General features: G+C 44.9%; 1 protein-coding gene across 6 annotated transcripts in view; it reads left to right on the top strand.

Moving 5' to 3' along the window:
- The window catches only part of LOC149744009 (zinc finger protein 346), a 30,180-nt gene extending 7,023 nt beyond the window's left edge, over positions 1–23,157 (top strand). The window contains exons 2-8 of one of the 6 annotated variants that reach the window (XR_016391455.1): positions 1,059–1,162; positions 1,718–1,810; positions 3,566–3,710; positions 7,708–7,941; positions 14,787–14,880; positions 17,231–17,378; positions 22,182–23,149. Coding sequence is in view for 5 of the 6 variants with exons in the window: in XM_089905121.1 (XP_089761247.1) it covers positions 1,059–1,162; positions 1,718–1,810; positions 3,566–3,710; positions 7,708–7,941; positions 14,787–14,880; positions 17,231–17,318 (758 nt within the window). In the remaining variant the exon portion in view is untranslated. Of the gene's footprint in view, positions 1–1,058; positions 1,163–1,717; positions 1,811–3,565; positions 3,711–7,707; positions 7,942–14,786; positions 14,881–17,230; positions 18,668–22,181 lie in introns of those variants that run through there. The other 5 variants (XM_089905124.1, XM_089905123.1, XM_089905121.1 and 2 more) reach the window with 5 other exon arrangements.
- The last annotated feature ends 2,048 nt before the right edge of the window (positions 23,158–25,205 follow it).

Genomic DNA, 25,205 nt, shown 5'->3' with positions numbered 1-25,205 from the left:
GATTTTGAAATATCTAAAATTGCCTAACGGAATTCCATTTTGGCTGGCTCAGCTTTAACCTCGTTCCCAGAAGCATCTTTTCCCTTCCCGTCTTCCTCCACATGAAAGCGAAGGTTCTCCAGCAGGATGACAGACCCAGCAGCTAGGTCAACACAAGCTTTCTAGTCCTTCAAGAACAAAACATCCTTGCCCAGCAGAGATTTGAGTTCTACAGCAACTGGCTGCAGGGAGTACTTGTCAGGCATGGGGACACCATCAGTCCAGCCCAGATGGCTCATAAGAACAACTGACTTGGCTCCAGTGTCCAAGCAGAATTTGATGCTTGGAACGGCAGCCTTGATCCTCTGGTTGTTTGTTATCTTGTTGTTCTTCCTAGGAACATTGAAGTCCACTCTCATGATGACCCGCTACCCCTTCACGTCCAGCTTGTCCAGAGTCAGCTTGTTAGAAAGTGACATCTTGGCAATTCAGTGGCAACAAGAGGCCGGGGGAAGAGACTGGGGCAGTGACAGCAGCAGAGACTGCGTTTGCCACTCTCTTAATGTTCTTTTTAGAGAGAACTGCAAGCCTCTCACACCAGTATCTGGCTAGAATTGTTTCATTTTTATTGTATTTATTTTTATTGGTATTTACTTAAGTTTATAATTTAAAGATTTCTTTGTAAAAGAATTTACTTAGTAAAGAAAGTTGGCATAGGGACTTCCCTGGTGGTCCAGTGGCCAAGACTCCACACTTCCACTGCAGGGGGCTTGGGTTCCATCCCTGGTCGGGGAACTAAGATCCCACATGCCATGTGGCACAGCCAAAAATAACTAAATAAATAATAATAATCATTTAAAAAGAAAGTTGGCGTACATAAAAGTATAAAGTAAGTTACAGGTGAGGTGGCACGAGAATATAGCGTGAGTCATGAAAGCAGTAGGGGAGGGGTGGCTGAGGTTTGCCGATTTAATAGTATGGCATTCCATTACTCAGTTCATGCGTTTGAGGCAGGGTTCAAAGACAGTGCTGTTGAGGCAGGTTTTTAACTCAAAGATTCTTTATTTTCCTCTCTGTAGTGGAACACATGATCCAGAAGAACCAGTGTCTCTTCACCAGCACCCAGTGTAAGGTTTGCTGCGCCTTGCTAATTTCTGAGTCCCAGAAGCTGGCACACTACCAGGTATGCCCTTGTACCTTTAGTACTGCTTTATTTTTCCAGACCCGGTGTCAAACCCCCACTTCTCCCTGGCTTGTGCAGTGAATTCCTTTTTAGCCACCCAGGTGTTGCCTCCATGCATGTTGGCTGTGACTTGAAGATTGACTTAATTTTTCTGAGTCTCATTTCTTCCATCCAAATCAGGATCATTATACTTACATGTCCCCATGCAGCTTGGTACAGTAGAAAGTACATGCTTTGGCTTTAAATAGACCTGTGTTTGAATCACATCTCTGCTATTCATCTTGGGCAAGAAACCTCACTATCTTCAGCCTCAGTTTCCTCATCTGTAAGATTGAGATGATGATAATTTTCTCATAAGTTATTGTGAAGATTAGATTTGACAGCATTTAAGTACTTTATACAGAGTAGGAACTCAATAAACTAGGTTTCTTCCCCCACCCTCTCCTCCTCAAAAGTGTCTGTGAGGATGAATCAGATGAAAATCTAGTGTTTTTGAGTGCCTTAGATATGAAATGGCATTTAGCTATCTTTGATCTTTTTCCTGGGTTCTTGCAGAGCAAAAAACATGCCAACAAAGTGAAGAGATACCTAGCAATCCATGGAATGGAGACATTAAAGGGGGACACGAAGAAGCTAGACTCAGATCAGGTAATACAGCTGCCATGTTGAGACTGCTCACTTCCTGATGAAGCCAGCAGGCAGGTTGGTGTGGTGGAAAGAACATGGGCTTTGAGTCAGACTGACTTGGCTTCAAATCCTGGCCCTGTCCTGTGATTTGGGCAAGTCTTATTACTTCTCTGAGCCTTGATTTCTTCCTCTATAATAATGAGGATGCTAATGTCAACTACCTTTCAGGATTTTTCCAAACTAAAATGAAGGAAGGTTTATTAAAGCACCCAACACAGAGCCTGGCACATAGTAGGGGCTCAGTAAATGGAGCCATTGTCAGTGGTTTGTTAGAGTAGGACAGCTGTCCATTCCCTACTCAAGAAGAGAAAGTGGAAGAAAGCCAGGTTGCTTGCTTTCTTGAGATCTGGGGGAAAGAGCTGAGTTCAATACTTGAATATTTGGAATAAACAAGTGGAATAAACACTTTTCCAGCATGTTTGCTTTTTGCCTTAGAAATACTGTGAGAATTATGCTGAAACAACCCCAGTCCCTCAGGTGTACCATTATTTTTGTTCCATAGCAGGCTGTGCAAATGTCATGGGATGAAAAGTCAGCAGACTAGGGCCCAATACTAGCTCTACAACTTAACTGGTTGGGTGACTTTGGACAGGTCACTTAACCTCTCTGTACTTCACCCATAAAATGGAGATAATAGTTCCTACCTCTTAAGGGTATTGTGAGGTAAAATTCCAATTCCTAGTGGATGCTCAATGAGTAAGAGCTTACACTACAAACTGTGCCTCCCTGTCATAGGGACCACAGGTTTGGAAGGGCCTTGCTTATCCCTTCTCCAAATTCACTGGCTCATCCCCTGGTTGCCCGTCTTGTGATTTAGAATCCAGAAAGACAAGATCAACTCTGTGACCCTGGGCAAGCCACTTCACCTCTTTATATATCTGATCCTTCTACTCTCGGAGTGGCCCAGTAGTTCTAATGAGATCATGGGCCCCTCCCCGTCCAACAAAGAGTTATCCAGCCCAAAATGACAATAGTACCAAGGTTGAAAAATGCTATATTAGAATGAATACTGTATTCAGAAATCAGACATAAGAGAGAGGGAACTCTTAATATAGACTTGAAGTACATTGTTTTCTAGCCTAATCATAATCATGAAATAAAACCCAATGATCTGCTTGTTCATCAAACCCTGAACATCTGCTGTGTGCCAGACTCCAGCAGAGTGCTAAGGACAGGAAACAAAGATGAATCCAACAGTCTTTGCCCAAATGTTGCACTTTAGTTCCCAGAAAAGTCTCCTAAGCTGTGACACTGTCAGTTTAGGGTGACAAGCGAGTGGTATGATAGAGGTCTATTTAATGCACTCCAGGAGTACAGAGGAAGAACAAGATTAGTTCTTCCTTCCTGGAATAATCACACAAAGTGGCTTGATAATTGTTTACTGAGTAATTTTCTTGAGTAAAAGTCTCTCAGAAGAGGTAATATTTAATCTGGGCCTTGAAGGCTAAGCAGACATATGCCAGGCAGTAAAGAAAGGAAGATCATTCTAGGCAGCAGGAATGGCCCAAATAAAACAAGGAAGTAGCAGAGAACAAAATGGGGAATGGTGAGTAGAGCATGGGATGAAGTAGCTGGAAAAGAATCCAGAAAGGTAGGTTGGGGTTAGTGTGTGAAGGGGGCCTTGAATGCTCATTCTCCTATGGGCAGTGGGGAACCAGTGAAGATTTTCTGGCCGGGCAGTGGCGTGATCAGACCTGTGTTCTTTCTCCTAACCAGAAGAGCAGCAGAAGCAAAGACAAGAACCAGTGCTGCCCCATCTGTAACATGACCTTTTCCTCCCCTGTCGTGGCCCAGTCGCACTACCTGGGGAAGACCCACGCAAAGAACTTAAAGCTGAAGCAGCAATCCACTAAGGTGGAAGGTACTGGTTTTCCTGAGTGGTGCTATGTATCGGGACCCCTCCCGTCCTCAAGGCACCAATGCCAGGTGCTCCCAGAAATGCTCACTGGGGCCACAGACTTGAAGAGGTTGAACTGCTTTTGAGAGCCCTTAAAAATATCAAAGTAGACCCAGCTTCAGTGAAATGCATCCTTGGAGTTGTACTCACCTAACCTCCCTTTCTTTGGTTACATCAGTTTTTCTCTATAGAAGCTTCTTAGCCCTGAGCTTTTGTCCTTAAAAATAATTGTAAGTCAGGAGTGCCAAAGTCCTCCAGGTTATGCACACCAGGAGAGCATTCCATCTCCTGCCTCTCTCACTTAGATTTTTCCCTCCTAGCATTCACCTGCCCTGTTGCCATGCATTCCAAGTTAAAAAGCTAAATCCTTGTCTTTTTCGTGTGCTCAGGTTATGCCCTGCTCACTTTAATCCTCAAAGCTGCCTGTTCTCCTCAAGACAGGGACTTGCCTTTCGAAGCTGAATACTTCAGTGCTGCCACTACTGCCCAGCAAACTGTATTTGCAACTGCCATGAATTCATTCCCAGTGCAGTGACTTCTAAAATAGCCCCCTTTATCTTGTCGCCACTGGGGCTCAGCCTTCACTTTCATCTCATTAACTAATGACTTTCTGGGATTTTAAACCTCTGCTAACTGCAGTTAGTCAAAACTGAAAGTTCTTTGATCTTTATTTTATTTTTTTCTTGGTAATTTTTGCTTCTGTCTTTATTTTGGACCAAGAAGTAGACTATACTATCTATAATACTTGTCCTTTTTTGAATTGCTGTATTATAAAAACAAGACAGTGATGTTTTGGAAGACTTTGAAGAGAGGGTAAAAAAATCACTCATAATTATACTCTCTTATTACACCCCAATCTAGTATTCCTGCTATGAAACAAGAGATAAAGTCACGGATGCCCAAGTTTAAATCCTGCCACTGCTATTTACCATCTGTATGACTGAACTTCTTTGTGCCTGAGTTTTCTCACCTATAAAATGTTGATAATACTACTTCATAGGTTTTGAGGATGAAATAAGGTATACAAGGAACCTAGGATATAATAAATGCTCAGTAAAGGACAATTCTCTTTTTTTTTGGCCAAGTGGCCTGCAGGATCTTAGTTCCCCGACCAGGGATTGAACCCTGGCCCTGGTAGTGAAAGGGCCAAGTCCTAATCACTGGACTGCCAGGGAATTCCCGACAGTTCCTATTGTTAGTATTATCACCATCATCAAGATAGCCAGTGAATGGAATCCCCACATAAAATGCAGTAGTTGATCAGGCATCCACCACCTGGAGCATGTCACTGGCTTTGCTTATGGTTTGTTCATCATTAAGTTATACTAGTACTAATTGCTTTTGTTTAAAGCCAGTGTTGGTACCATTTATGGTACCAAAAAGATTAAACATTAGACCAAGGGAAATTAGCTTAAGAACAGAACTTTATATGGTCACTTATCTTTAGGTTTATATGAGCTTAACTTTCTATAAATGGGAAAATTCCCTGGAATATGCCCGGTCCAAAGATTCCATATTCAAGGGTTTATGTTTTGTATTTACTTTTGGCCCTTGCCACATAACAGGTATGTTTTTATATAGTTATAATCATAGTGCATGTACCATTTGTATCCTGCTTTAACTTTTAATTTTGTAGTTTAAGCACATTTCCATGTTATTACATGAGTTTATAACTATATTTCTGAAATTAAACATTTTTCTAATGTAAAAGTAATACAAGCATGTAGTAGAAAATATGGAAAATATAGATAAATGGAAAGAAAAATACTCATAATTTTACCATTCAAAGATAACCACTGTTAACATTTTGGAGTACTGTTTCTCCTATAATCTTTTGTTATGTGTATGTGTGTATATCTGTGCGTATATGTGTTTTATGTATGTCTAGATTATGTACATAAACGTAAAATACTTTAACCTTATTGTTTTTATAAAAATAACGCATACTCATTATTGTTATTTCTAGTTCAAACAATGCAAAAGGTACAAAGAGGAAAGTAAAATACCACCCAAATCCTGCCACCAAGAGAGAAACACTGTTAATATGTTGGTAACATTTCAAAATACCAGTATACACATATAGATTGCACGTTATGTCTTTTAATAATGACATGATCGTATCATGTGTATAATTTTTTTATGCTCTTTTCACTTAATATAACATTTGTATTTCCCCATGTTATTAAAAACTTTTTCATAAACATTTTTAGTGACAATATCCCATCACAGCACATTTATTTAACCAGTCCTCTAATGGTGAACATTTACGTTTTCCCCCTCACCTTTATTAATGTTTGTAAATAACACTACAGCAAACATTCCTGTAGAATTCTCTTTCCATATTTCAAGTTGTTTCCTGAGAGAAGACTCCTGTAGCTCTCATTTTTACTGGATGTCTATTAAGTGGTTCCTCCAACTTTACTTAACCATTCACCTCTGATGCTTCTCTCCAGTATCTTTTAAAGAAAGACCCTTATGTTTCAGTGGTCATGATTATTTCTTTTCTGAGGTCAAGAATCTACATTCATTGTAGAAAAGTTGGAAAAGACTGAAAAGCACACTTTTACTCAATGCTTTTGGTCTTTTTTCCACACATCACCAGTATGGTTTTTGTTGTTTTACAGAACCGAGGACATAAGAACCAGTTTGCTGTATAACCTGCTTTTTTTTTTTTTAACTCAACACCACATACTGAATATTTTCTAATATTATTGAATATTCTACAACATGTACCTTACTTTTCCAGTGACTTGCTGAAACAATGGCTAAGGAAAATCAAATAGCCAGGGAAATTGAGATTTCCTATACTGGAAAACCATTGTGGGAAAAGCCAGCAAGTTACTCCTGGCTTGTTGAAAATCCTCAAAACTTCCCCCATTGAAGTAGTACAGAGATGAAAGAACATCTGTCAGTGAGTGCTGCTGAGCCCCACCTCTCCTCCACCATTGGTGGGGGTTCTAGACCACATTTTTAAAGCAGTGGTTACTAGATTGACACCATTCCAGCCACGTGGACTCATTAGTGAGTCATGACATCCACTTTATAAAGCAGCAGTGCAGCCTGCAGTCAGCATCAGGACATTTGTTGGCCCACGGGAGGCTTACATATATGCCCATACCAGGCTCTGATTAACTGAATTCATGGACCACAGCCAGGGATGTTTTCTGAAGGTGAACGCATGGACTGTAGCCTTCAGATCTCCCTGCCGCGCTCTGGCAGCCTGGCATAGAGGAGAGGGCATGGTCTTTAGGGTCACACAGGCCTGTATTCACTCATTAGCTGGGTGATCTTGGGTAAGTCATTTCACCCATCTGAGCCTCGGTTTTTCTCTGTATTGTGGCAAAATGACACCTACCTCATGGCATAGTTCTGAGGACCAAAAGAGAAAATATATATACAAATCTCATAACTAAATGTCAATGTCATCCTCCGCTCCCCCACTCAGCCTAGAAGGCAGTGTAGCCTAAAAGGCCCCCCTAGTATAGTGCCTTTTCTAAATGACCCTCCAGGCCCTCAGGCCCTCAGTTTCTACATCTGTGCATTGACTTCCAAATCTATAACTGGGATACTTTGAGGATGGGAGCAAAACACCCAAACTTCTTGTCCCATTTGCTGTGAAGTTCTGGGGAATTCTGAGGGATGAGAAGATTGCAAGCATGTACATATCTAATCTGTTGTAATTTGGCAACTTGATAGTAGAAGTGCAGATCCCTCTCTAAATATAAGAAAATCAGGATTCATGTGCCTGAAGTAGTTAAAGCTGCCGAACAAAGTAGGCGGTCTTTGGGCTCCCCATATCTTCTCAATTAGAGAAGATTTTCACTGTGTGATTCACACAGGCAGTGCCACACCTGCAGGTGTGATTAACTAGTGACCCAGCCTTTCTTTGCATTCAGCATACGCGAAAACCTGGCACCTTCTGGGTTTTTTCATTGTTTCTGTTTGAACTCTCTCACCGCAGCTCTGTCGAAACGCCTTACAAACCCTTTCCTTGTGGCCTCCACCTTAGCCTTGCACCAGAATAGAGAGATGATAGACCCAGACAAGTTCTGCAGCCTCTGCCACGCGACTTTCAATGACCCTGTCATGGCTCAGCAACATTATATGGGCAAGAAACACAGGAAACAGGAAACCAAGCTCAAACTTATGGCACACTACGGGCGGCTGGCCGACCCTGCTGTCACGGACTCATCAGGTAAGGGGCTCAGCTCACACCCAGAGCTGGATCGGGGCTTGACTGCTGGGGTTCCCTGGACCACCAAGGCTATGCTTTTCCTCCTTAGGTCTTCTGAAGCAGTCATTGCAAACTCAAATGCCTGCAGAGGCTGGACAGGAAATTTCAATATGTGAAAGAGCCAGTAGGGGATATGATCAGCTGAGGGTATGTGCCTCTCCTAGACAGCTCCAGCCAGTTGTTACCATATCTTCCAGTTTTTCAAAAGAATCTAGAAGCCAGATTTGAATAAGAATTCTCCTGATTTTTAAATGTGCAACTAAATTTTTAAAAGTTTAAACCGTATGTGAGTCAAACCTGCCTGCAAGCCAGATTTGGGGCAAGGGCCACCAATCTGCAACCTCTGATTTAAACTCCCTGTCATCCACATTTCTTGTGTGAGGGCCTCAGCAGCCTCTGCCAGATTTTATAATGTCCTCAGAATCCCTCGTCTCCCAGCAGCTAAGGCCCACCTGTGTCCCTGGGATAGAGTGTTGAAGGAGACCACTCTGACTCAGAACATTAGCTACTGCCCTGACCTCCAGATACCAGTCAGCATCACAGGAGTGAGCATTCATAAAAAGTTAGGAGCCCTTCCCGTCACAGTAACTACTCACAGCTTATAGTAAGGGTGGGGAGGGGGAGGTTATTATTTTCTCTTTCAGTCAGCAAATATTTATTGAAAACCTGCTGCATTCCCTCATTGGGGTATAGTAGTGACCAAATCTGATACAGTCTCTGTCTTGTGGAGCCCACTTAAGCATTGGTGTGGGTCCCCAGGGCTTCTTCCCCAGGCCATGGAGATGCAGCACCAGACAGAGAGCACCATGGCATCCAGGTACAAGGAAGCTCTTGCTCAGAGCCATCTGTGCTCTTCCCACAATCCTGGAGAGGTGAACACCCAGATGCCATAGATGTTCCAGACCACATATGGGCAAGGGGAACGATCATGCCTCTCTAACAACCCCCCAAACCCCAAAGCACCATACAACACAGGCCGTCCTTGGGCAATACTGACTGATGAGAAGGTGCAAAGTGGTGGCTATGCAGCAAGGGGGAGATTCCTTTAGCAGGGTGCCAAGGATCGCCTTTCCAAAGCCTTTGAAAGACCCTCTTTTAGAAACCTCTTCAAAATCAGAAAGGAATGACTAATATTTATTTACTGGTCCTACATATAGGTAGTGCCTTTCCCTTTAACAGGATCAATTCCATATGCTGGGGCATCTGGAAACTTCAGAACCAAGCTCCTCAGAGCCCTGCTTCACGACATAGCATCCAGCTAGCACAACCCAGTGTTCTCTTGCAGCTAACCCTCTTTTGCTCCAGTTCCTGCCCCAGCTTTACTTGGTCCTGCCCTGGTCGTTCCCTCATTATCTCTTTTCCACTGGCAGGACTGAGGCACTGCAGTGTTTCAGGCTGCTTATCTTAACTTGTATCCATTCTTTTCTTTTATCTCGAGCCAAAGCCTCCTTCTTGTATTTACCCTCCTCCATTTGTCTAAGCTAAATTACCATATTTAATCCTAGAACTGTATCCTGGATCCTTTTTTCTGGCTTAAATCATTTGACTTCATTACAGATCAACTAAATTCTTTCATGAAAATCTAGGTGGGGGGAAAGGGTATCACATCCTACTTTGATATTAATATATACATTATAACTTGATCCCCACAGCATTCCTATAAAATAGTTGTGATTTTCCCACTTTACAAATAAAGAAGATGAGACTCAGAGTGACTGGCTCAGGTCATACAGCTGATATGACCTGATGTTAATAAGTGACAGCATCAGTAGGGGTCTGTAGCTCTGTCTGGTTCCAAAACGTACACTCCTTCTCCCTGCCTTCAGTTCTGAGTGTACTTGGCTGTAGGCTCTCCGAGTCCTGGATGTCAGCAGAGACACTGAGCTCTCTCTGACCCCCTTCTTACAAAGGTGGGATGTTGACCTAGGGTATGCAAGCAGTGACTTCTGCTGACAGGGGTTCTGCCCTAGCAAAGGATTTAGGTTGTTAGCAGCTTGGCTTTTCCCTGCTGGCTTCAGTCGACCCTTGTTCATTTGTTCTTTCAGACAGTCAGTCATCCTGCACTTACCAATGGCTGCTGTAGTCCAGGCCTTAGGCTAGATGCTCTCACACTTAATTACCTGACTTAATCCACACAACAACTCTGTTGTGCACATTTGATTATCACCATTTCACAAATGAGGACATTAGGATCAGAAAGATGAAATGATTTGTTCTGGGTCCCACACTAGGCTGTGGCAGCCAGCATTGAAACCCAAGTCAGGGTTCTGTGTTAGGTCCAGAGAATAGTTTCCATGGGGCTCCTGGCAAGTGTCTCATGACAAGTATGGGTCAAATGTGAGATGTATCTGATCCAGAGTGTCCAGATCTCTCCCACCAGGGGTGGATGCAGCATCTACCAAGCAGATTAAATAAGACTTGGAGTTTGCTTTATACTCCAAGCTCACATTCCTCTCATTCTCTCAAGAATGTCAAAACTAAAACCTGCATATCATTCAGGTAGCCAAATCCTTCCAGCCGCCAGAGCTCTCAGCATCCCCTCTGGGTTACATAAACAAGACAGGTATTGTCCATATTCTTGTGGAGCTTAGAGTCTAGCAGAGAAAACAGGCATTGAGCAATGAACTACAAGTGTGGCAAGCTTTAGAAAAGGAAACAAACAGGATGCTATGAAGATAACTTAAGATGGGGGACCAGGGACAAGAGAGATAGTATGGGGCAACATGCTGCTGGGGAGATGAGCAAGTATCTAGTCATGGCATTGTGGGTCATGTTAGAGATTTGGACCTTTATCCTAAGAGCATTGGGAAGCTATTCACAGCTTCAGCATTATTAGATCATTCTAGTTACAAAGTGGAGAATGGCTTGCAATTAGGGAGGAAGGGTAGTGGAGAGAGACCAGCAGTGAGACTATTGCAATAATTCATACTGGAGAATATGGGAGGCTGGACTAAGATAGCAGTGGTAGAGGTAGACAGGAATAGATAGATTCAAGAGGTATGTAGGAAGTAGAATTGGCCATCCAGTGTGGGAGATGAAGGAAAGGGAACAGGCAAGGATGGTGCCCAGGTTTAGTCTGAAGCCATTAGGTGAATAACCAGGTTTTGGCAGCTTGAGTTTAAGATGCCCATGAGATATCAAAGTAGAGATGTTCAAGAGGCAATTGGATATATAGGTCTAGGCCTAAAAGAGAGGTCTGGGTTAGAGATATTGCCATTTTGGTAGGTCAGAAACTGTTAAATATTGGTAGTTTCATATGTTTTAAACTAATAAGTGGTCATTGAAGTCAGAGAAATGAAAGAGATCCCTTAGAGTTTAGAGAGAAAGGAGCAAAGGATCTAAGATTGAGCCCCCTGAAAATTCTGGCACATGCTACAAACCTGGATGAATCTTGAGGACATTCTGCACAGTGAAATAAGCCAGTCACAAAAAGACGAATCCTGTATGATTTCATTTGTATGAGATATCAAGAGTAATCACACTCATAGAAACAGAAAGAATGTGGTTTGCCAGGGATTAGGGGGAGGGAGAAATGGGGAGTCTAATGGGTGTAGGTTTTTAGTTTTACAAAATGACAGAGTTCTGGAGATTGGTTACACGACAGTGTGAAGATACTTAGCATGATGGAAACACAAATTTCTCTAACCCAGAACTGTCCTTTACAATTGCTGAATTGTACACTTAAAATGGATTAGATGGTAAATTTTCTGTTATTTGTATTCTACCACAATTTAAAATAATAAAAAGAAATTTAAAGAGAGAAAGAAAGAAAACCAAGATTGAGCCCTCTGGAACTGCCAGTATTAAATGGTGGAGGTCAAACATGAGACAGCAAAAGAAACTGAGAAGGAGCCACCAGAGAAGAAAAATCAAGAGTGCGGCATGCTGAAAGCCAAGGACGGGGAGACTTTGAAGAAGGAAGGAGTCACCAATTCTGTCAGGTGCTCTTGAGAGGTCAAATATGAAGAGGCCACATAAGCATTCATTTTGTCCATTAAATTCAGATACAGGGAAGCCTCCATTGGCCTCGGAAAGACTGCGTGTGTGTGCGTGTGTGAGTGTGTGTGTGTGTGTGTGTGTGTAGGGGGATAGGTTGCAAAGTAATTGAGAGACAAGGAAATGGAGAAGCAGTTGTAGACAGGGCTTTCAAAAGTCTTGGCAGTAAAGGGGAGGAGATACAGGTGCTTTTCCAAATAAACCAGATGTTTAAAAATCAACTCTAGTGACTTATACTTCATAAAATCACAGGGGTAAACCAGAGTATCAAACATGTAAAATGAAAATGGATTAGTGTGGGTACTGGACAAAGCTGGTTTTTTAGAAGCACCAATGAATTATTCACTTGCCCCAAATGATGATTTGAATCTAGCTTACAGATCAGTAAACTGTGTGCTGAGATGTACCTCGCACAGGAGAGTCCGGAGACCTGTGGTGCAGAGGGAAAAATGGGAGCTTCACAGACCAGAGGGCAAATCCCAGCTCTGACCCCAAGTCAACCACTTAACCTCCCTAAGCCTGTTTCCTGCTCTGGAAAATGGAGCTAATCACCTATCTTGCAGCACTATTGTAAAAATCCAAGGGCATGGGCTTCCCTGGTGGCGCAGTGGTTGAGAGTCCGCCTGCCAATGCAGGGGACACGGGTTCGTGCCCCGGTCCGGGAAGATCCCACATACCGCGGAGCGGCTGGGCCCGTGAGCCATGGCCGCTGAGCCTACGCGTCCGGAGCCTGTGTTCCGCAACGGGAGAGACCACAACAGTGAGAGGCCTGCATACCGGAAAAAAAAAAACAAAAAACAAAATCCAAGGGCATAAGTATCCAGAATTTTGGCATGGTGCTTGGTGCTTAATAGATGATAAGAGTGGGCTGTTGTAATCTGGGCATCAGTGACCCTTAACTGGTAAGAGTGGGTGGTTGTCACCCCCACACCAGCTTCAGGTTCAACTCTGGACTTTGTGGGGAGGGTGATCCTGCTAGTCCATTATGCATCTTTTCCCTGTTAGTATTGAACCATTAATTCTGGCCTTCAGTGTCTAAAAAAAGACCTGAATTCTGATTGCAGTAATTTTCCCCTTAAATGCTTTAAAGGGATGTGTCTTCCAGGAAATACCTGAAGATACAAGAGAAACAGGTGTAGCTGGGAATGCCTGCTGGTTTATTGGATTAGAGTTGATCGTTGGTGCTCTCAGTAGCTGCAGCTGCCATGGAAGGCTGGTTAAAAGATACTCTCCACTTCTTTGCCAGCATCACGCATGGAACTCGTAAGAGTGATGATAAGCCAAAAGTTCACATTTGTTGGATACTTACTAGGTCCCAGTTGCTTTTATTTGAATCGTTACAATAACCTTATGAGGTTGATACTAGTATTAACCTCATTTTATAGGTAAGGAACCTAAGTCTCAGAGAAGCCCCACTTTTACAAATGAGGAAACCAAATCCCAGAGAGATTAAGTAACTGGCCTGTGGTCCTACAAGTAAGAAATGATAGAGCTGGGATTTGAACCTAGATGATCTCACTCCAGAGCTGTGGGACTTTAGGATGGCAGATGATTCAAAAGGTGTCAGAGGGGGGCTTCCCTGGTGGCGCAGTGGTTAGGAATCTGCCTGCTAATGCAGGGGACATGGGTTCAAGCCCTGGCCAGGGAGGATCCTACATGCCGCAGAGCAACTAAACCCATGCGCCACAACTACTGAGCCTGCGCTCTAGAGCCCGTGAGCCACAACTACGGAAGCCTGCGCGCCTAGAGCCCACGCTCCGCAACAAGAGCAACAAAGAGTAGACCCTGCTCGCCGCAACTAGAGAAAGCCCACGTGCAGCAACAAACACCCAATGCAGCCAAAAATAAATACATTTTTTTTTTTAAAAAAAAGGTGTCAGAGGACTCTTGAAGTCATGTGTACAGTTGCCTGTCTCGTGCAGCTAGCACCTGGCATGCTGAATAAGTACAGCCTTGGCAGTCAGCCAAGCCTGCTTGCCATTTACTAACTCTGTGTTCTTGGACATGTAACCGTGCCTTATTTTCCTCATCTGTAAGAGAATAATGATAATCATTTTCACAGAATCATTATGAGCACCAATCAAAATTATATGAAGTGCATGGCCTATATCAGGCACTTGGTAAACAATGGCTGCTTTTTATTGTAAGTATGATGGTTGTGGTATAGTTGGTTTATTGTTGAGTAAAGCTGAGGATCAGAAAGGGGAAGGGATTTAGCCAAGGTCACGTGAATGCAGAGCCAGGAGTCCAGCCCCATATCTTGGTTCCTGGCCCATGCTCTCTCTGCTAGACCATGTGAAGAAAGGCCACTTTGTCACTGGAGCAGCCCTGGTAGTGAGACAGGGTGTCTGTGAGCCCCACGGTAGAGAGAGAGAGAGAGATTGATTTTGCTAACAGGCCTCATAAATTACTGTTACTGCAAGCCCAAAGAGAGTGGCACCTTCCCAGAGATCTCTCAGCTAAAGGCATCCTTAATGAGGCTACTTAGCACAGTCAAGGTGGAAAAGACCGTTACACCAAATGTCACCTCTTTGTTCTAGCAATCTTTTATTTACTCAACAGACAGCTACTCTGGACCAGGCTCAGTGCTGGGACTGAGGGCACAGAGGGGAACGAGGAGGTTCCCAGCCCCAGGCATACATGTGCCCCCTGAGCATTGAGGCCACTGGGATTCTTATCAGGGCCAATCACCTAACCTCACCCCACCCATCCATCCTCAGAAGGGCATTTGCACATGCTATCGAAAGCAGCAGTCACCAGGTCCCTTCTTATTGGATAACTAAGCATCTTGACTTTTATGTGTGTTTCAGCCGGGAAGGGCTACGCCTGCAAGACATGTAAGATAGTGCTGAACTCCATAGAACAGTACCAAGCTCATGTCAGCGGCTTCAAACACAAGAACCAGTGAGTAATCATACTTTGAAATTCAAGAGCCTGCAGCAGGAGCTCAGGGCTTTGGAAGCAGAACAAAGCCAAGGTACTCCTTGGCTAAAAGGGAATCCTGGCAGTCTTTTCTGCCAGTCCACAGAAGCTCAATCCGTTAACAGAAAGTTCTTCTCCCATCAGCTTCCCCCCAGCCTTTAGACCTGTTGGGCTGAAGGTTTTAGTAGAAAAACATAAACAATTCCCTTGGTGGTCTCCTAGATTTTTTGGCTGTCAGCAGTCTGACTAGGGAAGCTCCCCTACCCCCACTCACCACTGGCCTGAAGACCTTAGTCTTCACTGCCATCAATTATGTGGCAAGAGCTCCCTCTACTGGTTATTACCAAATATGACCAGGTTCTTTCATCAAATATTGAACACCCTCTGAGCGGTAGCCAAGACACACCCAGTCCCTACTCTTGTAACCTAACATTCTGATGGGAGGAGACAAACAGTAAGCATGTAAACAACCAATAATTACAAATTGTGATAAGTTCTTTGAAGGGACGAGATTAGCAGAGTCATCTGTTCATGATAATCTTGAAAATGACTAACGTTCTTTGTTTGAGCTCCTGGTCTGTTGCAGGCCACATGCCAAGCAAATTCTCCCAGGTAATCCTCACAACAATCCTGGGAAGAAGGGGTTACTACTTTGATTTTACAGATATGGCAACCACCGTTCAGAGTGGTATTATGAGGCAGAGCCATAGTTTACAGTGAGGCTTGTCTGGCTCACAGCATGCTGCTCCAGGGCATCATGCTGACAAGGGGGTTGTGGCGCCATATGATATAAACAGGTGAGGTCCTGCCGGGGAGGGCCCACATGGTTCTGTCCCTGCCTCTCAGAAGGGAACTGTGTAGTGTGGGCAGTGTGCCACAACATAACCTTCTGAGATAGGAATTATCCCCGTTTTACAGATGAGGAAACAGTTTCAGTCAGGCAAGTCTGCTAAAATGATTGCTTTGACTTTGGTGATTGGTTCTGCATTGCTTACAGAGCCGAATGAATAAAAGTGGTAGAAGTACAGAGTGTTGGGGTCAAAATATCCCTGGTCCTCTCTGCTCTGCCTGAAGTCTCCTCTCCCACACTGCAGCTTTATTGATAGATATGTCTTTAACTGGGAGGACTCTTGAGGTTCCTCTGAGATACGGACTTAAGACAAGCCCTAGAAACCTGGCCTGCATCTCACTCCTGTTTCAGCATACCTCCCTTGCAGCTTGGCTGGTGGCAATTTTGTCAGATAACGTGGAACCAGTCAGAGCCCTACCCTGGGACTACCCAGACTTGAAAATGCTAGTGTTGTTTACTGTTTTCTTCCTACACTTCCCAGCTGTGTGACCTTAGGTGAGTCAGTAAACCTCTTTGAGTCTCCAATTCCTTTTCTGTAAGATTATAGTACAATTTGTTGGACACCTAATTCAAGCTCGTTAATTTGCACCAGCAGCTCCAAATTAGGACCCCACACACACACTTTACAACCCAAGGAAACCGAATGTCAGGTAGATTAAGTAACTTTGCCCAAAATCTCATAGTTACTTGGAGTCAGACCCAGGATTCAAACCTCTGACTTCAAAGCCCATTCATTTTGCTCTGCTGTTTCCAAATGGAGCTCATTATCCTCACCTTATGGGATGATATAAGGGTTAGAGATAATATATGTGAAGTTCTAGTCCTGATAAGGGGAGCTGTTAGAGATAAGCTTTCACTCATTCAACAAAGATTTATTGTGTATCTATTATGTGCCAAGCCCTGTTTTGAGCACTGGGGCTACAGTAGGAACCAAGACCAATGCTGTTCCCTGATCCTTTGGATCCCCCTCTGGTGGTAGAAGCAGATCCTAAACAAATCCATAAACATATAAGACAATATCAGGTGGTGCTAGTGGGATAGTGATAGAAGAGCCACTTTACATTTCATTCCATGTGTTGGGGAGAATGGTCATTCTGTACCGTCCAGGTCCTGTAGGGCCCTGTAGGCAGAATAAATGATTTGGTATAGAGGAAACACATAGGCTGCAGTCCTGAATCTACCACACTTAAAAAAAACTTACTGTGAGCAGGTCACTTATACTTTCTGAACTTTAGTTTCCTCATAGGTAAAATGGGGGTGCTGGTCCCCCCCTTGCAGAATTAGCATGAGAATGAAATAGGATACTGGAAGCAAGACACCCGGCCTTGTGCCTAGCATGCAGTGGCCCTCAGTAAAGGAGAGCTGCCCTGCTTATTACTCCATGCCCTGGAAGAGCTGTACTACCGTTGGAATAAGCTACCTGGAATACCATCACAACCACTACAAACTAACCCTGTGCCTTTGTTCCTTCTCAAATTACAGGTCACCAAAAACAATGGCATCACCTCTGGGCCAGATTCCCATGCAAAGGCAACCCATTCATAAAGACTCAGCCACCTTGGAAAACTAGAGGTGTTTCTGTCCAGCACTCCAGGTTGAACCAGCCATGAGCTGACTTTCTGTGACTATGGTCAGCCCTTGGCTCCTTCTTCCTCCTTTCTTACACCTGGAGAATACACAGGCCTGAGGCAGGAGTGGACCACAGAGAGCGTCTGATTGGTCCAGGCAAATCCACCCCTGCTCCTCCCCTTTTTGGAATGGGCCCTGTAGGTCAGGATGAGGGAAGCAGAGATCTTGACAGGACTTGGGGTCTCCCAGAATGGTAGTTTGGAGGATGACCTTTCCCCTTCCCCAGCTCCTCTGGGCTATATGTCATGAGGCCCCAGGCCTGTCTTTCCTTTGCAGGTCAGTTTTGGACCAGTCCCTGCAGCTGAAGAACTGAGCTCTCCCTGGGCTCTAGGTATCTCCAGTGAAACCTGGAGCTTTCACGCCAGACCTTGGCCTAGGCAGGAAAGGGCAGATGGAAGTGGCTGCCGCATGGAAACTTGGAGTTAATATGACATTCCCTCTCCCCCAAAAGAGTGCAAGCTTTCCTGAGCCTGGGATCAGATGCTGGCCAGTTATACAGATTTCTGCTGACTGTGAAGTCTCCTCCTAGAGCAATGACACAGTCCTGGCAGAGCATTGCTATTCCTCTTACCCCCCATTCTCCACAGTTCCTGAATGGTGCTAAGAATCTGCAGCAAGTGAGGACAAGCTAGAGCCGAAGGAGGCCTCAGTACCCAGTGGGATGGGTACTGGAAACCTCCAATAGAGGCCTTTCCCCTCCTCCATCAGAGGTGCTCTGACACAGGGTCATGTGGGAAGGTCCCCACATGCAAATTTCCTTGATGGTTTTGTACCCTTAAAAGGAAACTGCCTTGTGCCAGCCAGCTCAGAGGTTAATTGCTGCCCTTCAGCCCTGCTAGCCCTCTCCTTCCCCTTGTGCAGCAGACCATCTGCCCAGGTTGCTGTGGTGCTAGTCCTCCCCCATCATCCCCCAGGAGATTCTGGGGACTGAGGAGCAGGATGGGCCCCTAAGGGAAGAAAAGAGCTAGTGTAAGTTTCTGCAGTGAGGAAACAGACTTTTGCCTGACCCCACACCTAGATTTCTCTAACACTGCTGTGTTTTATGGCCTGGGACTTCACTGGGAGTGGACTTTACCTTGTAGCTTTCAAACAGGAATTCCAGGGAGAGTTACCATCTGAGGTCCCTCTTCACTGGGTCAAAGAAGCCTGCAGCTGCTCTCGTGATCTCCTCCCCACACTTCCTGTCCCTGCGCCTGTAAATGCCTTTATGTATCGTGTGTGTTGGGGGGGGGGTGCTTATGCTCTATCTCTTGGTCACTGAAGCATCTAAATAAACAATTTCTCCAATGAGCCAGACTGCAACTTAACAGACCTGGGATTTGGATCTAGTATGTGTGTCTTTACCTTTACCCTCACCCTGCTCAGACTTCCCAGCACCCTAAATACTGATTTGAAGACTTGGGACAGAGACAGGCATCCAGTTGCTTGGCAGCTCTGTAGAAAACTTGCAGATGCCCTAAATTCAATACAAGCTCACCTGCTCATCCACCTCCCCCCTGTCCTGGAGGGCCTCATAGAGGTCTTTAGAAGGTTTAAGCTGGGAGTCTACTTTGTTCGAGATGCTCATGTGGCTACTGTGTGGAGAAGGAATGCAGGGGAGCAGGAAAGGAGACAGACATACAGGGAGGCCAGAATGGCAGCTGTATCCAGGATGGCTCTCTCCAGGCTAACTCCTTCAGGGCAGAGACCTAGCCTCGTTCATCTCCATTCCTCTAATGTACAGAGTGGTGTGTCACACAGTTTGTTGAATGAAAGAATGAATGAGGATGCATAAGAAGAGATGGCCTTTTCCCACTCAGCTAATACACAACAGTAGGTTTGTTCCATGGGACTTATCATAGCCCTGGTGATTCTTGGAAGAACCTTTTCCATGACCCAGAAATGAGCTGGGAAAGGAGTGCATGTGATGGAATCAGAAGCCCTTTGTACAACGTTTGTTCCAGACAGCCAAATTTGAGGAAGGTGCCCAGGCAGCCTCAGCTCCCATCCTTCACTCAGCAAGCCGTTCTTGGGCACCTGCTCTTCGCCAGCTGGGAAAGACCCTACACAGCTCTCAGCTTCTAAAGCCTAGACTGCCTTAGCAATTTCCCCAGAGTCCTTCTACCCCACCCAATATGTCACAATCAGCCCCGTCTACCAGGCAAGGAAGTGAAGGACAGAGAGGTGAGTGAACTGCCATACTATGAGCCCTTGACCTGCAGGACCTCTTAGTCTAATTTTTTTTTTCTTTTTTTTTTTTGGCCACGCTTCCCATGGCATGTGGGATCTTAGTTCCCCGACAGGGATCGAACCTGCGCCCCCCGCATTGGAAGGGCGTAGTCGTAACCACTGGACAGCCAGGGAAGTCCCAGGACCTCTTAGTCTGGATTCAGGAGTCCCTGCCAGCTGTGTGCCCAGCCCTGTTGGCCTGGGGATGCAGGAATGAACACTCTCTTGCCCTTGGGGAGCTGATACACTGTTAAAGATGATTATGGCAATAATTAGAGGGTTATACAGGGTGCTGTGGGAATGCATAAGATGCAGGCACTAACTTAGCCAAGGGTATGAAAAAACTGAAGAAGTTGGGAAACTAGCATTTGATCTGTATAACAGCATTTTGAGCTAGGTGATGACATTCCATTTTATAGGAAAGGAACAAAGCTCAAAGAGGTATACTGATTTGCCCAAGGTCTTGCTGCTAAGAAGCAACAACATAGTGGAATCTGGTTCTCTAGATTCCTAGTCAAGAGCCCTTTACAGACAAGGACAGAGTACTTCCCACATGACCCCTGGGCCTGCCTCACTCATCTGGCATGGCCATGGTCTCACAGAGCAAGTAGCCACTCGGCAGGGGCAGCAGCAGAACCCACAAAACAGACTGGACAGGGCTCAATGGTTATTCTATATTCCAAGCCCCACACACACCTCTCATAATTTTACCCAAGATTCCTGGTATATTAGACTCTAGTTATAACTGTAAGAAACTTAGGACTATCCTGGTGGCGCAGTGGTTAAGAATCTGCCTGTCAATGCAAGGGACACTGGTACGAGCCCTGGTCCAGGAACATCCCACATGCTGCAGAGCAGCTAAGCCCGTGCGCCGCAACTACTGACCCTGCGCTCTAGAGCCCAGGAGCCACAACTACTGAGCCCGCGCACCACAACTGCTGAAGCCCACATGCCTAGAACCCTTGCTCCGCAACAAGAGAAGCCACTGCAATGAGAAGCCCGTGCACTGCAACGAAGAGTAGCCCCCACTCGCTGCAACTAGAGAAAGCCCACGTGCAGCAACAAAGACCCAACACAGCCAAAAATAAATAAAAGAAAAAAAAGATAAACTCTAAAACAAAAAACATATACCAAAAAATAGGCCAAAAGCAGAGCACCAAAACTCAAAGAATATAGAAGAAGAAATATAGTGAATATAACAGAATCTAATAAAATTCAACTCAAAGCTATATATAAGAGACTGTGTTATAATAAAGTGATCCAGAATGGCTGAAAATGAATGGTCTAGAAGATAATGGTAATCACCTAAATCTGAATCTCTCCACATATCATCACAGAAAAAACCACAAGACCAACAAGGACCAGAAATAACACCATCTATGACCAATGTCTTCGACATTATGAGGAGACAAAACACCACAAACTTCAAATGACCAGTGAGCAGAGAAATAAACAACAAATTCTAACTGAGCTCCCACTGCTGCTGCAAGTCTGTGAGTACACAGAACAGAGAAAGGGAAGGCTTAAGAGACTGCATGAAAAATAAGAAAAAGAGATGAAAAATTCAAAGCACAGACAAAATCATCTTCAGAATTAGAATGTCCCATACCAAGTAGCCCCCACTCGCCGCAACTAGAGAAAGCCCGCGCATAGCAATGAAGACCCAACGCAGCCAAAAAAATTTTTTAATTAAAAAAAAAAAACTTAAAGCAGTTACCTAAAAAAGGAAATTTACTGATTCACCTAATGAAAAATCCTTGTACAGGGATGGCTTAGATTCAGGTTCTGACACCATCATCAGGAGGAATTTAATCTCACTCTGCTTTCCTGTGTGGCCTCTTTCCTGGGCAGACTTTCTCCAGAAGGTGGAGATGGCCACTGGCAGCTTCCGGTTTATATCCTGATAGATTGGTAACTGCAGTGGAAAGAACATCTTTCTCTTGGTTCCAACAAAAAATTCTGGAATTGACTCATTAGCTGGTTTGGATCTGTTCCCATCCCTAAACCAATCGCTGCAGCTAGGGGAAATGGTGCTCTGATTTGGGGCCTGGGAAGGAGTATCCTCCACCTAAAACACATTGACTGAAAGAGGGAGAGATGTGCATCCCTAAAAGAAGAAAGTGTGACACATTGACTGAAAGAGGGAGTGATGTGCATCCCTAAAAGAAGAAAGTGTGGAGCTCCTTCTGTACTAGGGGAGAAGAGTGGATGTGGGTGGGAAAAAATAACTGTTGTCAGCCGTACTCAGTGATTATCTTGACCAGTTCTTTAATTTTTTGAGATACAGCATACATTCAGTAATGTGAGCCAATTTTTCGAGTACAGTTTGGTGAGTATAGTGTATACACCTGGGCAGTCGCCCTCCAGATCAAGATATAAAACATTGTCAGTTCCACAAAAGGTTGCCTTGTTTCCCTTCCTAGTCAGTATCCCACAGAAATAAACACTGTCTTGACCTCTATCACCATAGATTAGTTTTGCTTGCTCTTGAATTTTATAAAAAGGGACTCATACATACATCCACTTTTGCTCAATATTATGTCTGTGAGATTCATCCATGTTGTGTGTATCAGAAGTTCATTTTTTTTTTTTAAAGTTCATTTCAGGGACTTCCCTGGTGGCACAGTGGTTAAGAATCTGTCTGCCAACAAACGGACACGGGTTTGATCCCTGGTCCGGGAAGATCCCACATGCCGTGGAGCAACTAAGGCCGTGTGCCCCAACTACTGAGCCTGCGCTCTAGAGCCCGTGAGCCACAGCTACTGAGCCACGTGCCACAACTACTGAAGCCCACGTGCCTAGAGCCCGTGCTCCGCAACAAAAGAAGCCACCACAACGAGAAGGCCGCACACCACAATGAAGAGTAGCCCCCGCTCGCCGCAACTAGAGAAAGCCCACGCACAGCAATGAAGACCCAGCGCAGCCAAAAAAAAGAAATAAAAAAGTTCATTTCTTTCATGCTGTATAGTGTGCCATTATATGAATATACCACAATTTATCCACTCTACTGTTAATGGACAATTAGGTTGTTTCTAGTTTTGAACTATTATAAATAAAGCTATTGTAAAAAATTTTGTATGCGTCATTTGGTGTGCATGTGCACGCATATACCCAGGAGTGGAATTGCTGCATCATGGGGTAGGTATGTGTTTAGCTGGACTAGATAATGCTGAATACTTTTCCGAAGTGGTTCTACCGACTTACATTTCCACCTGCAATGTAGGAGAGTTTGTGCTCCACATCCTTGTCAGCTCTCGGTATTGTTGATCTTTCTAATTTTGACCATTCTGGTGGCACCCAGGAATTTGAATCCAAGGGTCTTGTCTTCATATCAGGGCTCCTCTTACTCTGAGCACCCCTGAGATCAGGTTTGAATTTCTGTAGGCTGGAATGTTCTCCAGTGTGGCCCAAGACCCACAATACACAATCCAGAAGGTAAACATCAGAGGAAGCTCCTGCCCATGGTTCTGTGTCCAAGGGAGTTCTCACAGAGGGAAAGGCATCAGCCCTGGAGAGGCAGCCCAGTGCAGTGGCAAAGAACTCAGGCTCTGGAATGGGGCAGCCAAGGTTCAGACCCCAGCTCTGCCACTGCTGGGCTGTGTGATCTTGGTTAGTTGATCTGTGCCTCAGGGTAAAACATTAGTACTTACCTACCTTATAGGGTTACTGAGAGAATTAAAAGAATAGGTACATATGAAACAATTACAGTGACACATGAGAGATGCTATGTAAATGACGACTACTGTTTCTGTCATTGGCCTGGGAAGGTAAGTCTATAGGCAGAGGTCATCTGGCTCAGCCCCCTGTATTAAGACTCAGTGATTTATGAAATGCCAGAACCTAATTCAGTCTGATTGAGGGAGGAAAAAAGGCAACATGTTGACCAAATGCAGTTCTTCCCTGGGCTCCAGCAAGAAGTCATCTTCCACTGATACGGAACTTCAACTTATCTCAGGCACCCCAGGTGCTGCAGCCAATGACACCTGAGGAGAAGATGAAATGGAATCGTGCAGGTAAAGCTCTTAGCTCACAGAGCTGGATGCACAGCAAGTGTTGGCAAGCAACTGCCCCTCAATGCAGACACAGAACTGTGTATGTACCCATATAGCTGCCAGGAGGAATGTCATGGAGGACACTGGTCTGGGATTCTGGATCCCTGGGCATTGGTCTGAGCCCTGTCACCAGCTTCATGTGACCTGAGGCCTAGGTATTTTCTTGTGAACTAGAAATTGGAAGAAATCACAGTTCTCAGCCAAAGTCCTAAAGAGGTGGTGATGGGCAGGGGTTCTTCCCAGAGATGGTAAAGAAGAAAGACCTTCCCTCATAGCAGCCCCTGTCAAATGAGCTGCTCCAACCCCTAACCAGGCCTTCTGATGGGCAGTCAATAGTGTCAAAAGAATAGGAAAAAAATTTCTCCCTCTCACCATCTGTCCACCTAACAACCTCACCTACTCTGCCCTGTGCCAAGCCCATATTACAGAGAGGGCAGACACGGCCCTGCTCTGGCACTCCCAGTCTCGTTGTCCTCCATTAATGCCGCTTCGTCCATCCAGGAGCTTCAAAACCCTGAAGAAACCTTATGGTTCTGTAAATGGGTCAACTCTATAGTGCAATGACCCCACCAGCCACTAGGTGGAGAAAGCTCCTTTTTTTGGTGGGACAAAGTAAACCAGCCTCAGGACCCTACGGTTTGTTTGTTTGTTTATTTTATTTTGGCTGCATTGAGTCTTTGTTGCTGCGCGCGGGCTTTCTCTAGTTGCAGCGAGCGGGGGCTACTCTTCGTTGTGGTGCGCGGGCTTCTCACTGTCGTGGCTTCTTTTGTTGTGGTGCACGGGCTCTAGGCATGCAGGCTTCAGTAGTTGTGGCACGTGGGCTTAGTAGTTGTGGCTTGCGGGCTCTAGAGCTTAGGCTCAGTAGTTGTGGCACACGGGCTTAGTTGCTCCACGGCATGTGGGATCTTCCCGTGCTAGGGCTCAAACCTGTGTCCCCTGCATTGGCAGGCGCATTCTTAACCACTGCACCACCAGGGAAGCCCCAGGACCTGCTGTTTGAATTAATGCCAAAGAGCATAGGATGACTTTTCCTGAGCCCCTGTATTTGATATTTCATTTAGCTCTCAAGACTACTTGGAAAGGTTCAATTTAACAGGAGAAACTCAGAGGCAAAGTCTTGCAAAGCTTACACAACTAAGACATAGCATGGCGAGATAATGACCCCCCATGCTCCCAAGTCTTAGCATAACTTACCAGGTGTCCCTCTGGAAGATACCTCTGAGGACTGTAATTTAGTCACCTGCCTGGGAGTACACCTGATGTCTAGCCAGTTTATCAGCATTTCTTTTACTCTTTTCACTTGAGTAATATCTCTGCTCCATTCTTAGACCCTGTGGTTCTGAGAGACTAAAACTACTCCCTGTTTGCAGGGATGAACCTGTGGCCCAGACCTGGGCAATCAGAATCATAAGTCTGGAGCTGTTAGTAGCCATCTTTGCCAACACATAAGGATAGTCTGCCTGATAATTAAGTCAGCACAGAGGAAAACAGAGCTGAGAGATGAGAAGAGACTGATTTTTAATGAGCACCTGGATCCAACCATGCCTGAAGCTAATACTCTTGGGACT

The sequence above is a fragment of the Delphinapterus leucas genome, unplaced genomic scaffold (assembly GCF_059928025.1).
Source record: "Delphinapterus leucas isolate spDelLeu-1000000601 "Yukka" unplaced genomic scaffold, BTC_Dleu_Yukka2 spDelLeu_asBTCV2_sq25, whole genome shotgun sequence".
NCBI lineage: Eukaryota > Metazoa > Chordata > Mammalia > Artiodactyla > Monodontidae > Delphinapterus > Delphinapterus leucas.
Note: the sequence above shows the minus strand (reverse complement) of the source record. Positions and strands in the feature narration are given on the sequence as shown.